At 41.8% G+C, this 16634-nt stretch overlaps 1 protein-coding gene across 1 annotated transcript in view; it reads right to left on the bottom strand.

Moving 5' to 3' along the window:
* LOC131930237 (QRFP-like peptide receptor) overlaps positions 1–16634 on the bottom strand; it is a 97663-nt gene that overhangs the window by 64424 nt on the left and 16605 nt on the right. Inside the window, exons 2-3 of the mRNA XM_059286649.1 lie at positions 15336–15543; positions 13738–13831 (exon numbers count right to left, since the gene is read on the bottom strand). Of these exons, the coding sequence (XP_059142632.1) occupies positions 13738–13831; positions 15336–15515 (274 nt within the window). The 5' untranslated portion in view covers positions 15516–15543. The remainder of the gene's footprint in view (positions 1–13737; positions 13832–15335; positions 15544–16634) is intronic.

Here is a 16634-nt window from a genome sequence, read left to right on the forward strand (position 1 = left end):
TTGTTGTGATGTGGGTTGTTGTGATGTGAGTTGTTGTAAGTTGGGTTGTTGTGATGTGGGTTACTGTGATGTGGCTTGTTGTGATGTGGGTTGTTGTGATGTGAGTTGTTGTAAGTTGGGTTGTTGTGATGTGGGTTGTTGTGATGTGGGTTGTTGTGATGTGGGTTACTGTGAGGTGGGTTGTTGTGATGTGGGTTGTTGTGTTGTGGGTTGTTGTGATGTGGCTTGTTGTGATGTGGGTTGTTGTGATGTGGGTTGTTGTGATGTGGGTTACTGTGAGGTGGGTTGTTGTGATGTGGCTTGTTGTGATGTGGGTTGTTGTGATGTGGTGATGTGGGTTGTTGTGATGTGGGTTGTTGTGTTGTGGGTTGTTGTGATGTGGGTTGTTGTGATGTGGGTTGTTGTGATGTGGGTTGTTATGATGTGGGTTGTTGTGTTGTGGGTTGTTGTGATGTGGCTTGTTGTGATGTGGGTTGTTGTGATGTGAGTTGTTGTAAGTTGGGTTGTTGTGATGTGGGTTGTTGTGATGTGGGTTGTTGTGATGTGGGTTGTTGTGATGTGGGTTACTGTGAGGTGGGTTGTTGTGATGTGGGTTGTTGTGTTGTGGGTTGTTGTGATGTGGGTTGTTGTAATGTGGGTTGTTGTGATGTGGATTGTTGTGATGTGGGTTACTGTGATGTGGGTTGTTGTGATGTGGCTTGTTGTGATGTGGGTTGTTGTGATGTGGGTTGTTGTTAGGTGGGTTGTTGTGATGTGGGTTGTTGTGATGTGGGTTGTTGTGATGTGGGTTGTTGTGATGTGGGTTGTTGTTAGGTGGGTTGTTGTGATGTGAATTGTTGTGATGTGGGTTGTTGTGTTGTGGGTTGTTGTGATGTGGGTTGTTGTGTTGTGGGTTGTTGTGATGTGGGTTGTTGTGATGTGGGTTGTTGTGATGTGGGTTGTTGTGATGTGGGTTACTGTGATGTGGGTTGTTGTGATGTGGCTTGTTGTGATGTGGGTTGTTGTGATGTGGGTTGTTGTGATGTGGTGATGTGGGTTGTTGTGATGTGGGTTACTGTGAGGTGGGTTGTTGTGATGTGGGTTGTTGTGTTGTGGGTTGTTGTGATGTGGGTTGTTGTGATGTGGGTTGTTGTGATGTGGGTTGTTGTGATGTGGGTTACTGTGATGTGGGTTGTTGTGATGTGGCTTGTTGTGATGTGGCTTGTTGTGATGTGGGTTGTTGTGATGTGGTGATGTGGGTTGTTGTGATGTGGGTTGTTGTGTTGTGGGTTGTTGTGATGTGGGTTGTTGTGATGTGGGTTGTTGTGATGTGGGTTGTTGTGATGTGGGTTGTTGTGTTGTGGGTTGTTGTGATGTGGGTTGTTGTGATGTGGGTTGTTGTGATGTGGCTTGTTGTGATGTGGGTTGTTGTGATGTGGGTTGTTGTGAGGTGGGTTGTTGTGATGTGGGTTGTTGTGATGTGGGTTGTTGTGTTGTGGGTTGTTGTGATGTGGGTTGTTGTGATGTGGGTTGTTGTGATGTGGCTTGTTGTGATGTGGGTTGTTGTGTTGTGAATTGTTGTGATGTGGCTTGTTGTGATGTGGGTTGTTGTGATGTGGGTTGTTGTGATGTGGGTTGTTGTGTTGTGGGTTGTTGTGATGTGGGTTGTTGTGATGTGGGTTGTTGTGATGTGGGTTGTTGTAATGTGGGTTGTTGTGATGTGGGTTGTTGTGATGTGGGTTGTTGTGATGTGGGTTGTTGTGATGTGGCTTGTTGTGATGTGGGTTGTTGTGATGTGGGTTGTTGTGAGGTGGGTTGTTGTGATGTGGCTTGTTGTGTTGTGGGTTGTTGTGATGTGGCTTGTTGTGATGTGGGTTGTTGTGATGTGGGTTGTTGTGATGTGGGTTACTGTGATGTGGGTTGTTGTAAGTTGGGTTGTTGTGATGTGGGTTACTGTGAGGTGGGTTGTTGTGATGTGAATTGTTGTGATGTGGGTTGTTGTGATGTGGGTTGTTGTGATGTGGGTTGTTGTGATGTGGGTTGTTGTGAGGTGGGTTGTTTTGATGTGGCTTGTTGTGTTGTGGGTTGTTGTGATGTGGCTTGTTGTGATGTGGGTTGTTGTGATGTGGGTTGTTGTGATGTGGGTTGTTGTGATGTGGGTTACTGTGATGTGGGTTGTTGTTAGGTGGGTTGTTGTGATGTGGGTTGTTGTGATGTGGGTTGTTGTGATGTGGGTTGTTGTGATGTGGGTTGTTGTTAGGTGGGTTGTTGTGATGTGAATTGTTGTTATGTGGGTTGTTGTGTTGTGGGTTGTTGTGATGTGGGTTGTTGTTAGGTGGGTTGTTGTAAGTTGGGTTGTTGTGATGTGGGTTGTTGTTAGGTGGGTTGTTGTAAGTTGGGTTGTTGTGATGTGGGTTACTGTGATGTGGTTGTTGTGATGTGGGTTGTTGTGATGTGGGTTGTTGTGATGTGGCTTGTTGTGATGTGGGTTGTTGTGATGTGGGTTACTGTGAGGTGGGTTATTGTGATGTGGGTTATTGTGATGTGGGTTGTTTTGATGTGGCTTGTTGTGATGTGGCTTGTTGTGATGTGGCTTGTTGTGATGTGGGTTGTTGTGATGTGGAGTGTTGTGATGTGGGTTGTTGTGTTGTGGGTTGTTGTGTTGTGGGTTACTGTGAGGTGGGTTGTTGTGATGTGGGTTGTTGTGTTGTGGGTTGTTGTGATGTGGCTTGTTGTGATGTGGGTTGTTGTGATGTGGGTTGTTGTGATGTGGGTTACTGTGAGGTGGGTTGTTGTGATGTGGGTTGTTGTGATGTGGGTTACTGTGAGGTGGGTTGTTGTGATGTGGGTTGTTGTGTTGTGGGTTGTTGTGATGTGGGTTGTTGTGATGTGGGTTGTTGTGATGTGGGTTGTTGTGATGTGGGTTACTGTGAGGTGGGTTGTTGTGATGTGGGTTTTTGTGTTGTGGGTTGTTGTGATGTGGCTTGTTGTGATGTGGGTTGTTGTGATGTGGGTTGTTGTGATGTGGGTTGTTGTGATGTGGCTTGTTGTGATGTGGGTTGTTGTGATGTGGGTTGTTGTGAGGTGGGTTGTTGTGATGTGGCTTGTTGTGTTGTGGGTTGTTGTGATGTGGCTTGTTGTGATGTGGGTTGTTGTGATGTGGGTTGTTGTGATGTGGTGATGTAGGTTGTTGTGATGTGGGTTGTTGTGATGTGGGTTGTTGTGTTGTGGGTTGTTGTGATGTGGCTTGTTGTGATGTGGGTTGTTGTGATGTGGGTTGTTGTGATGTGGGTTGTTGTAAGTTGGGTTGTTGTGATGTGGGTTACTGTGAGGTGGGTTGTTGTGATGTGAATTGTTGTGATGTGGGTTGTTGTGATGTGGGTTGTTGTAAGTTGGGTTGTTGTGATGTGGGTTACTGTGAGGTGGGTTGTTGTGATGTGAATTGTTGTGATGTGGGTTGTTGTGATGTGGGTTGTTGTGATGTGGGTTGTTGTGATGTGGGTTGTTGTGAGGTGGGTTGTTGTGATGTGGCTTGTTGTGTTGTGGGTTGTTGTGATGTGGCTTGTTGTGATGTGGGTTGTTGTGATGTGGGTTGTTGTGATGTGGGTTACTGTGATGTGGGTTGTTGTTAGGTGGGTTGTTGTGATGTGGGTTGTTGTGATGTGGGTTGTTGTGATGTGGGTTGTTGTGATGTGGGTTGTTGTTAGGTGGGTTGTTGTGATGTGAATTGTTGTGATGTGGGTTGTTGTGTTGTGGGTTGTTGTGATGTGGGTTGTTGTTAGGTGGGTTGTTGTGATGTGGGTTGTTGTGATGTGGGTTGTTGTGATGTGGGTTGTTGTGATGTGGGTTACTGTGATGTTGTTGTTGTGATGTGGCTTGTTGTGATGTGGCTTGTTGTGATGTGGGTTGTTGTGATGTGGGTTGTTGTGATGTGGGTTGTTGTGTTGTGGGTTGTTGTGTTGTGGGTTACTGTGAGGTGGGTTGTTGTGATGTGGGTTGTTGTGTTGTGGGTTGTTGTGATGTGGCTTGTTGTGATGTGGGTTGTTGTGATGTGGGTTGTTGTGATGTGGGTTACTGTGAGGTGGGTTGTTGTGATGTGGGTTGTTGTGATGTGGGTTGTTGTGATGTGGGTTACTGTGAGGTGGGTTGTTGTGATGTGGGTTGTTGTGTTGTGGGTTGTTGTGATGTGGGTTGTTGTGATGTGGGTTGTTGTGATGTGGGTTGTTGTGATGTGGGTTACTGTGAGGTGGGTTGTTGTGATGTGGGTTGTTGTGTTGTGGGTTGTTGTGATGTGGCTTGTTGTGATGTGGGTTGTTGTGATGTGGGTTGTTGTGATGTGGGTTGTTGTGATGTGGCTTGTTGTGATGTGGGTTGTTGTGATGTGGGTTGTTGTGAGGTGGGTTGTTGTGATGTGGCTTGTTGTGTTGTGGGTTGTTGTGATGTGGCTTGTTGTGATGTGGGTTGTTGTGATGTGGGTTTTTGTGATGTGGTGATGTGGGTTGTTGTGATGTGGGTTGTTGTGATGTGGCTTGTTGTGTTGTGGGTTGTTGTGATGTGGCTTGTTGTGATGTGGGTTGTTGTGATGTGGGTTGTTGTGATGTGGGTTGTTGTAAGTTGGGTTGTTGTGATGTGGGTTACTGTGAGGTGGGTTGTTGTGATGTGAATTGTTGTGATGTGGGTTGTTGTGATGTGGGTTGTTGTAAGTTGGGTTGTTGTGATGTGGGTTACTGTGAGGTGGGTTGTTGTGATGTGAATTGTTGTGATGTGGGTTGTTGTGATGTGGGTTGTTGTGATGTGGGTTGTTGTGATGTGGGTTGTTTTGAGGTGGGTTGTTGTGATGTGGCTTGTTGTGTTGTGGGTTGTTGTGATGTGGCTTGTTGTGATGTGGGTTGTTGTGATGTGGGTTGTTGTGATGTGGGTTACTGTGATGTGGGTTGTTGTTAGGTGGGTTGTTGTGATGTGGGTTGTTGTGATGTGGGTTGTTGTGATGTGGGTTGTTGTGATGTGAATTGTTGTGATGTGGGTTGTTGTGTTGTGGGTTGTTGTGATGTGGGTTGTTGTTAGGTGGGTTGTTGTGATGTGGGTTGTTGTGATGTGGGTTGTTGTGATGTGGGTTGTTGTGATGTGGGTTGTTGTGATGTGGGTTACTGTGATGTGGTTGTTGTGATGTGGGTTGTTGTGATGTGGGTTATTGTGATATGGCTTGTTGTGATGTGGGTTGTTGTGATGTTGGTTGTTGTGAGGTGGGTTGTTGTAAGTTGGGTTGTTGTGTTGTGGGTTATTGTTAATGTTCTAGTATTGGAGACGTGAAGACCAGGGGTCACGAGGTCTTTTCAGTGCTCACAGCGTTTGAAAGACAGACATTTCTCTAGTTAGCCGCTTTATGCTCCCCACATAGGAATTACACTTCAGTACATTTTCACAAAATTCATTTTTTCCTTCTGTTCATTTATTTGTTTTTATACACATTTAGAAAACCCCCGGGGCAGAACGACATTTCTGCCATTTAGTTCTTCAAGCGCTTTACAATAGCCATTTCAGTCAAATGTTTATTTTTAAGTTTTAAGATGAATTCTGAATGTAATCAATAGAAAATTTAAATATTTTATTTGTATGTCCGTACATTATTTCACTTCATCTAGTTCTTATACCCAGTTATCTCATGTAATCTAACACCCAGTTATCCCAGCTAGTCCTTATACCCAGTTACCTCAGCTAGTCCTTACACCCAGTACACCACTATATAGGTACACCTCTAGATCTAGTACTACACAAAGCATGCTATTGCTATTACTTCATCACCTCGTCAGTAATCCAGTTTAAAACCAGTTTTTGCTGAAGTAACATAAGTATTTACATAAGAAATAAAGTACCGCCTACAAAGTATATTTTTTTCTTGTAATTTATTTACGTTAAACACTTGAAAACTTTACTATAGATCTTCTTTCACAGAAAAACGAACAGGACATTTTATCCAACAAACGCATTAGCGCAACTTCAACATCTTAAGTTAAATCATTACCTCCCTTGAGCAATGATTGTATAGGACAAATTAAATGGGAATTAACTCTGTTTTATTTATAAATAGAGAATGTACTATACAGTAAAAAAGAAAAAAATCGCTAAAAATAGCTTTAATGTTTCAATTAGGCTGACAAAAGCTAAGGTAGAATAAAGTTTACTCTCAATATTTCTGGATTACGAAAATGTATTTGTTTTATTTATTCAACTGTGCTGTAGGAAGTCATTGGCTTTCAAAGAAGGAAAAAATTGAGGGCTAGTAAAGTAGTGGATGGTGTGGGCTAGTAAAGTAGTGGATGGTGTGGGCTAGTAAAGTAGTGGATGGTGTGGGTTAGTAAAGTAGTGGATGGTGTGGGCTAGTAAAGAAGTGGATGGTGTGGGCTAGTAAAGTAGTGGATGGTGTGGGCTAGTAAAGAAGTGGATGGTGTGGGCTAGTAAAGTAGTGGATGGTGTGGGCTAGTAAAGAAGTGGATGGTGTGGGCTAGTAAAGTAGTGGATGGTGTGGGCTTTTAAAGTAGTGGTTGGTGTGGGCTAGTAAAGTAGTTGATGGTGTGGGTTAGTAAAGTAGTGGATGGTGTGGGCTAGTAAAGTAGTGGATGGTGTGGGCTTTTAAAGTAGTGGTTGGTGTGGGCTAGTAAAGTAGTTGATGGTGTGGGTTAGTAAAGTAGTGGATGGTGTGGGCTAGTAAAGTAGTGGATGGTATTGGCTAGTAAAGTAGAAGATGGTGTGGGCTAGTAAAGTAAGTGATGGTGTGGGCTAGTAAAGTAGTGGATGGTGTGGGCTAGTAAAGTAGTGGATGGTGTGGGCTAGTAAAGTAGTGGATGGTGTGGGCTAGTAAAGTAGTGGATGGTATTGGCTAGTAAAGTAGTGGATGGTGTGGGCTAGTAAAGTAGTGGATGGTGTGGGCTAGTAAAGTAGTGGATGGTGTGGGCTAGTAAAGTAGTGGATGGTGTGGGTTAGTAAAGTAGTGGATGGTGTGGGCTAGTAAAGAAGTGGATGGTGTGGGCTAGTAAAGTAGTGGATGGTGTGGGCTAGTAAAGAAGTGGATGGTGTGGGCTAGTAAAGTAGTGGATGGTGTGGGCTAGTAAAGAAGTGGATGGTGTGGGCTAGTAAAGTAGTGGATGGTGTGGGCTAGTAAAGTAGTGGATGGTGTGGGCTTTTAAAGTAGTGGTTGGTGTGGGCTAGTAAAGTAGTTGATGGTGTGGGTTAGTAAAGTAGTGGATGGTGTGGGCTAGTAAAGTAGTGGATGGTGTGGGCTTTTAAAGTAGTGGTTGGTGTGGGCTAGTAAAGTAGTTGATGGTGTGGGTTAGTAAAGTAGTGGATGGTGTGGGCTAGTAAAGTAGTGGATGGTATTGGCTAGTAAAGTAGAAGATGGTGTGGGCTAGTAAAGTAAGTGATGGTGTGGGCTAGTAAAGTAGTGGATGGTGTGGGCTAGTAAAGTAGTGGATGGTGTGGGCTAGTAAAGTAGTGGATGGTGTGGGCTAGTAAAGTAGTGGATGGTATTGGCTAGTAAAGTAGAAGATGGTGTGGGCTAGTAAAGTAAGTGATGGTGTGGGCTAGTAAAGTAGTGGATGGTGTGGGCTAGTAAAGTAGTGGATGGTATTGGCTAGTAAATTAGTGGATGGTGTGGGCTAGTAAAGTAGTGGATGGTGTGGGCTAGTAAAGTAGTGGATGGTGTGGGCTAGTAAAGTAGTGAATGGTGTGGGCTAGTAAAGTAGTGAATGGTGTGGGCTAGTAAATTAGTGGATGGTGTGGGCTTTTAAAGTAGTGGTTGGTGTGGGCTAGTAAGTGGTTGATGGTGTGGGCTAGTAAAGTAGTGGATGGTGTGGGCTAGTAAAGTAGTGGATGGTGTGGGCTAGTAAAGTAGTGGATGGTATTGGCTAGTAAAGTAGTGGGTGGTGTGGGCTAGTAAAGTAAGTGATGGTTTGGGCTAGTAAAGTAGTGGATGGTGTGGGCTAGTAAAGCAGTGGATGGCGTGGGCTAGTAAAGTAGTGGATGGTATTGGCTAGTAAAGTAGTAGATGGTGTGGGCTAGTAAAGTAAGTGATGGTGTGGGCTAGTAAAGTAGTGGGTGGTGTGGGCTAGTAAAGTAGTGGATGGTGTGGGCTAGTAAAGTAGTGGATGGTATTGGCTAGTAAAGTAGTGGATGGTGTGGGCTAGTAAAGCAGTGGATGGCGTGGGCTAGTAAAGTAGTGGATGGTGTGGGCTAGTAAAGTAGTGGATGGTATTGGCTAGTAAAGTAGTGGATGGTGTGGGCTAGTAAAGTAAGTGATGGTGTGGGCTAGTAAAGTAGTGGATGGTGTGGGCTAGTAAAGCAGTGGATGGCGTGGGCTAGTAAAGTAGTGGATGGTGTGGGCTAGTAAAGTAGTGGATGGTATTGGCTAGTAAAGTAGTGGATGGTGTGGGCTAGTAAAGTAGTGGGTGGTGTGGGCTAGTAAAGTAGTGGATGGTGTGGGCTAGTAAAGCAGTGGATGGCGTGGGCTAGTAAAGTAGTGGATGGTATTGGCTAGTAAAGTAGTGGATGGTGTGGGCAAGTAAATTAGTGGATGGTGTGGGCTAGTAAAGTAAGTGATGGTGTGGGCTAGTAAAGTAAGTGATGGTGTGGGCTAGTAAAGTAGTGGATGGTATTGGCTAGTAAAGTAGTGGATGGTGTGGGCAAGTAAATTAGTGGATGGTGTGGGCTAGTAAAGTAAGTGATGGTGTGGGCTAGTAAAGCAGCGGATGGCGTGGGCTAGTAAAGTAGTGGATGGTGTGGGCAAGTAAATTAGTGGATGGTGTGGGCTAGTAAAGTAGTGGATGGTGTGGGCTAGTAAAGTAAGTGATGGTGTGGGCTAGTAAAGTAAGTGATGGTGTCGGCTAGTAAAGTAGTGGATGGTGTGGGCTAGTAAAGTAGTGGTTGGTGTCGGCTAGTAAAGTAAGTGATGTTTTCGGCTAGTAAAGTAGTGGATAGTGTTGGCTAGTAAAGTAGTGGATGGTGTGGGTTGGTAAAGTAGTGGGTGGTGTCGGCTAATAAAGTAGTGGATGGTGTGGGTTGGTAAAGTAAGGGATGTAAGGGATTGTGTAGGCTGTTAAAATAGCTAATATTGAGGTGTCGCCTGACTTGGATAAGAAGTTTAGAATATTAAATGCTACTGTATGAAATGACATAGAGTCAATACATATTGAACAAAGAATCTTATTTAAAAAAAGAAACAACAACTGTAAGCTAATCTAAAACGCTTGTACTTTTCGTTGCAATCAATTTTGTATGAGCAATAAAGAGGGAGGGTGCTATCGGTAGGTATAAAAGTTTAATATTACAATAAATCTATTTGTGGTGGTCTACTAAAAACTTTAAAGTGGGTGTATTTTTGTTCATTTATAAAAACAGTTTTGTATAGTACTATCGTCGGTAATACAAAGCTTTATTGTGTGACGTTTGAAATCGTTTGAGAAAATTTGTGGATCTGGATAAACACATCTCTCACTCGGCCACATTAGCTTCATCTTTTGACCGTTAAACAGAAACTTATAGCCAAAAGTAAATATCTGTGGCCATCAATGTGTGGCCATCAATGTGTGGCCATCAATGTGTGGCCATCAGTGTGTGGCCATCAATGTGTGGCCATCAGTGTGTGGCCATCAGTGTGTGGCCATCAGTGTGTGGCTATCAGTGAGTGGCCATCAATGTATGGCCATCATTACGTGGCTATAAATATTTGGCCATCAATGTATGGCCATCATTTTGTGGCCATCAGTGTGTGGCCGTTAAAGCGTGAAGATGAGCCGAGGATGAAGACAACAGGGGAAGTAAGCCCTCGGTGTAAGCAGGCATCAAGTAGTAGATAAACTTTAATTGTACGTCGTCGTTTTAGTTTCATGACTTATGTCAGCAGGAAAGCTGTAACATCACGACGGATAATTTCATGCTGATTGTTTTTTATGGAGTTTGTCCGAAAGTTCGCAATTTACTGATTATTTCAGAAAGATGGCGTTGACACTTTGTATGAGGAAGTATTTTAAATTGTCAACACGGCAATAAATGTAGAAATAAATGTGTCTGTAGTAGCCATACAATAAATGTAGTAAAAGTGTGTGTAGTAGCCATACAATAAATGTAGTAAAGGTGTCTGTAGTAGCCATAGAAAAGGTGTCTGTTTTAGCCATAGAAAAGGTGTCTGTAGTAGCCATAGAAAAGGTGTCTGTAGTAGCCATAGAAAAGGTGTCTGTGGTAGCCATAGAAAAGGTGTCTGTAGTAGCCATAGAAAAGGTGTCTGTGGTAGCCATAGAAAAGGTGTCTGTAGTAGCCATAGAAAAGGTGTCTGTAGTAGCCATAGAAAAGGTGTCTGTGGTAGCCATAGAAAAGGTGTCTGTGGTAGCCATAGAAAAGGTGTCTGTGGTAGCCATAGAAAAGGTGTCTGTAGTAGCCATAGAAAAGGTGTCTGTAGTAGCCATAGAAAAGGTGTCTGTAGTAGACATAGAAAAGGTGTCTGTGGTAGCCATAGAAAAGGTGTCTGTGGTAGCCATAGAAAAGGTGTCTGTGGTAGCCATAGAAAAGGTGTCTGTGGTAGCCATAGAAAAGGTGTCTGTAGTAGACATAGAAAAGGTGTCTGTGGTAGCCATAGAAAAGGTGTCTGTGGTAGCCATAGAAAAGGTGTCTGTAGTAGCCATAGAAAAGGTGTCTGTAGTAGACATAGAAAAGGTGTCTGTGGTAGCCATAGAAAAGGTGTCTGTGGTAGCCATAGAAAAGGTGTCTGTAGTAGCCATAGAAAAGGTGTCTGTAGTAGACATAGAAAAGGTGTCTGTGGTAGCCATAGAAAAGGTGTCTGTGGTAGCCATAGAAAAGGTGTCTGTGGTAGCCATAGAAAAGGTGTCTGTAGTAGCCATAGAAAAGGTGTCTGTAGTAGACATAGAAAAGGTGTCTGTGGTAGCCATAGAAAAGGTGTCTGTGGTAGCCATAGAAAAGGTGTCTGTAGTAGCCATAGAAAAGGTGTCTGTAGTAGACATAGAAAAGGTGTCTGTGGTAGCCATAGAAAAGGTGTCTGTGGTAGCCATAGAAAAGGTGTCTGTGGTAGCCATAGAAAAGGTGTCTGTAGTAGCCATAGAAAAGGTGTCTGTAGTGAATCCATTCTAAAACACCTGATTGATTACCCTAATGACGATTGGACAAATGAAATCAAAATCAATAATGAGGATGACGTCAATCAGTGTTCTGATGGTCTGCCCTATCTTGAGGGCAGATGAATCTTTAATTACCGCAACATATCAAAAGATTAGACGAAGCCTATATCTAACGTCAAGCATGTAACAGAGAGGTGAGCAGTGATCTACTGGTTTATTTATCTGCCTTTCAACAACAACAAAAATCTGGATGTAAAAACTGTTTCTCTATCCAAATAAAAGGTAATTACATATCTATGGATAAAAGTTGTTGCAAGCCTAGGAACTGTTTTTTTTTTACAAAACACAATCAAGAAAGTTAAGCGCTGCGGGGAAAAATATAAATTATAAAACAGTAGCTAAAAACAATACGCAATAATACGACGGTATCTCATTAAGATGAATATAATTCGATACATTTGTTTAGAAACAGCATCAGCAATAAATTAACTGACTTTATCAACAAAGTTTTAAAAAAATGGTACAATGATTACATCGTGTCATAGCACTTTCTAGATCATGCTAGCTAAAAGCTACGGGGGGAGGGGGGGGGGTCGATGACGTGGGCTCGATGATGGCTGTTATACAGCATATGGTGTCTCTTCCTCATATGCGGAGAAGAAAGTTGTGTTATCGTCAAATACAAAATTGGAATTGAATGTGAAGTTTTGACAAAGCTCGCCGTTTTTCACCTGCTAAGTCAAAAATAACAGTTTTTGCAACTTGATCTGCGTCTCTGTCAGTCTGTCTGTATGTGTGTGTGTGTGTGTGTGTGTTTGTGTGTAAACATAACAACCTGAGTATGATTTATTTAAGTAGACAAAGTTTTAGCATTAGTATTAGATAAACTAGTTAGATAAAATTCAGCTAATAAGATGAATTTCATCAAACTTGACATAAACACTGCACCCTTCCCGCGCGTTACTGCGATCTAGTCCGACACACCAGTGTGACGAAACATTTTATATAGGTCAACCATTCCGTACCTAACATGTATTTTTAGACGCGTGACCTGGTTTTTCTAAAGCTGAGTGATTTAAATGTAATAACAGCCTGCGCTATATTTCTTGGATTTTAGATGTTGGGGCTATGTGACGTTGTATTTTTTTTAGATCAATAGAAACTTTTTTCCTTTTCACTGTTTCAGTGACCTTGGGCTAAGATTTGACGGGTACCTATCAAAGCTGGGAGGACTCAGAGACGCTTAATGACTCTAGTCTGGGGTCCTAACTCGAGTGCTCTATTTAACAGTCGTTTACACTAGCAAACGACCACGCAATCCCACTCTACCAATAGTATATGACGGAGCCGTTAATGACGTCGCTACGCTCAAACTTGGCTCTATCAGATGTAAGTTTTGTAGTCTAGTAACGTTAGTGTCTTTCTACTACAATTGGTGTCTACTACTATTGGTGTCTGCCTACTACCATTGGTGTCTACCTACTACCATTGGTGTCTACCTACTACCATTGGTGTCTACCTACTACCGTTGGTGTCTGCCTACTACCATTGGTGTCTGCTTACTACCATTGGTGTCTGCCTACTACCATTGGTGTCTGCTTACTACCATTGGTGTCTGCCTACTACCATTGGTGTCTGCTTACTACCATTGGTGTCTGCCTACTACCATTTGTGTCTGCCCATACCATTGGTGTCTGCCTACTACCATTTGTGTCTGCCCATACCATTGGTGTCTGCCTACTACCATTTGTGTCTGCCCATACCATTGGTGTCTGCCTACTGCCATTGGTGTCTGCCCATACCATTGGTGTCTGCCTACAATTCTTGGTGTTTTCCATTTACCGATTCTGCAACAACCTTGCCCTACTTAGTGTAGGTATGACAGACAAAACGACAACAGAAATTTGGAAGGTTTCAGCCCGCTGTTATTCTGCTTCTGTTGATTATTTTCTCAGTAAAACAACCGGACCAGAGATATTTTGGGGACATGGAGGGGTTGGGGTGGGGATGGAATAAGGCGATCAAGGGTGTTCGGCTTTTGTTTCAAATAAACTTAGCACGCTGTAATCTAGTTTTGTCAACAAAATATGGCAACTTAATAATGGTAACCTAATTTAGAATGGTTTATTTAGCCCGGAATATGCTCCTATAAATATCGAAAATAACATCCTTAAAGTACCCCTGGTTTTATCCCCAATACTGTACCAGGAATCGGTTTTATTAAATCCATAACACCAGTAAGAGATTAGAATTAAAAAAATATTTTACAGGAAACCAGAAATTCTGAAGCTAATCAAATGAAAATACAATGTAGAATGAATGTTTTGATTGCGTGATCTCTGTAAATAATGAAATGAAAAAAAAAGCAACCCACAAAACAAAACAGAAAAACTAGACTAAACTAGACAACAGCTGAGTCAACTAGGCATGACCTAACTAAAGTAGACATGACCTAACTAAACTAGACATGACCTAACTAAAGTAGACCTGACCTAACTAAACTAGACATGACCTAACTAAACTAGACATGAATTAACTAAACTAGACATGACCTAACTAAACTAGACATGACCTAACTAAACTAGCCATGACCTAACTAACCAGACAGTACGAGAAGAGTGTGACACCATCAACTTACCGAGAAAGCCGATGGTGAAGGCGAGAGCGTAGAGCACAATGAGGAATATGATGAAGGGATCCTGGTGTTGGTAGAACATGAAGTCTTGGAGGTCCTGTAAGGAGAGCATCTTATTGTCACATTCCAGACCCAACATATGAGAGCATCTTATTGTCACATTCCAGACCCAACATATGAGAGCATCTTATTGTCACATTCCAGACCCAACATATGAGAGCATCTTATTGTCACATTCCTGACCCAACAGAGGAAACAATGGCGCGGCTACTTGACTGAGTTATTGCTTCATATTTTCCTGACATTTAAACTGTTTATTTTTGCTATCAAATTTCAAATCAGTTGAAGTGCAGTCTTGAAACTGGAACAAAGGCGTCAAATGTGCTTTAATAATCAACGCGTTGAGGAATTGATGAGGTCACGTGGCCCATCGGACACCAGCAAGAAGGTTGACAGAATCACGTGACATGTTGAGTAATTCGATACTACAGTTATAAGCGTCTGATAGAATCACTTTGAATGTTTAATCTTTCGATATTACATTTATAAGCGTCAGATAGAATCACGTGGATACTACAGTTATAAGCGTCTGATAGAATCACTTTGAATGTTTAATCTTTCGATATTACATTTATAAGCGTCAGATAGAATCACGTGGATACTACAGTTATAAGCGTCTGATACTATCACTGAATGTTTAATCTTTCGATATTACAGTTATAAGCGTCAGATAGAATCACGTGGATACTACAGTTATAAGCGTCTGATGCTATCACGTTGAATGTTAAGTCATTCGATACTACAGTTATAAGCGTCAGATAGAATCACGTTGTATGTTAAGTCATTTGAGACTACAGTTATAAACCTCTGATAGAATCACGTTGGATGTTAAGTCATTCAATACTACAGTTATAAGCGTCAGATAGAATCACGTTGTAGGTTAAGTCATTCGATACTACAGTTATAAGCGTCAGATAGAATCAAGTATTTTGTTAAGTCATTCGATACTACAGTTATAAGCGTCAGATAGAATCACTTTGAATGTTAAGTTATAAGCGTCTGAAGCCCGGGCTAGGTATGTTTGTTTGGTGGCGTTAAATGATCAATACAACTCTTCATCGTGTATTGGTGTAGGTGTAAATAATTTAAGGAACCGGGTATGGTTAATGAAGCGGGTATTTAAACAAATCTGAGGTGTATTGATTGTAAATCATGGTCTGTGGGGCGATCGTATTGGGACTTAAGGTAATAGGTAAGTAGGGACAGCCTACCTCAAACATTGACAACCTACCTCAAGCATTGACAACCTAAACATTGACAACCTAAACATTGACAACCTAAACATTGACAACTAACCTTAAACATTGACAACCTAATCATTGACAACCTAAACATTAACAACTTAAACATTGACAACCTAAACATTGACAACCTAAACATTGACAACCTAAACATTGACAACCTAAACATTGACAACCTAAACATTGACAACCTAAACATTGACAACCTAAACATTGACAACCTAAACATTGGCAACCTAAACATTGGCAACCTAAACATTGACAACCTAAACATTGACAACCTAAACATTGACAGCCCACCTCGAACATGTTTCCTGTGAATGTCGACAGGTTCGTATGTACGTAGACACTCCTGTTGGCAGGTGTACGTGACCCTGCAGGATCCTGTGACCCTGCAGGATATCTACTGCCTGCAGGGTCACTGTTGCCTGTCGTGTTGACATTAAAGTAAACAACCAAACGATGATTAACGTCACCCATGATGCTGCTAGAGGATGTTCTTTTATTTCTGAAATAGAGGAATAAACTGTTAAATGAAAAAAATATCTTTGGATGATCTATGTATTGATAAACATCAGCCCGCAGCTGATAATTTGATAATAGTGGGATGAAAACAAACGATTTTATTGAACAAGCGATCGAACATAAAGTATCTGAGTTGATGTCCAATATTGCTACTTTAAATAAAGACAGACGTTTTGTGGTGAAATTATTTTAAAATTGGTCAACTATTTCGCCGAGTTAATGAGAACACGCGACAGACCTCTCTTGAAATGTTTTCGCCAATAAATAATAAATATTTGAATATTGCACCGGCGCAAAATGATAAATAGAAAAAAAGAGCATGAATTTACTCAATTGCTAATCTTGAGCGGCGAAAGAATTTATGAAACTGTTTACCCGGGTAAGCTGATCGTTCCTAGCTGTTAATCTGGTTACTAGGGTGACAGGGGCGGTAATTCTATATCCGGAGCGTACTCTAGTAGGCCTCAGTTAAAGCACAAATAGTGTCACGATTTACTTGAGGGACTAGTGCAAAAAGAACAAATACACAAAAAGGGTCACGACTGGTGCACCAAGCACACATACACATAGAGTGTCACCATTTACTAGACAGACTAGTGCACTATTGTTCACATGCCAGATGTTATATAAGAGACTCATGTCAAACAACAAAAGCTAAATCACATTAGCTGCACGATACAACATTGAAGGTACACTCTAGCTCTAAACCTAAGCCTTTAGGATGAGACACAAATCGCAGTAATAACGAACATCAAGACCAATTATTCATACACAAATCTTCATTCAGACCCAATATTTTCTAACCTTTCATGCTGAGTAATTTGAGCTACAACATAATCTCCAAACAAATAAATCGAGAAAAACAAATCTTCAAAAAGTATACTTGACCAAAATACACTTCGATCACTAATGATCCGAATGAATGAAGTCATTAATGAAGTATTAAAGACGAAACGAAAAGCCAACATTATAAAAAGTTTCGAATCTTTTTGGCTTGAAATTTTACACCGGCTGATAAACTTTTTTAAATGTCCAAGTTGGTGGTGTCAAACTAGTAAAAAGTTGTGAGAAATT

This window comes from Physella acuta, unplaced genomic scaffold (assembly GCF_028476545.2).
Source record: "Physella acuta isolate Inbredline_101_S28 unplaced genomic scaffold, ASM2847654v3 ptg001743l, whole genome shotgun sequence".
In the NCBI taxonomy this organism is placed as follows: domain Eukaryota; kingdom Metazoa; phylum Mollusca; class Gastropoda; family Physidae; genus Physella; species Physella acuta.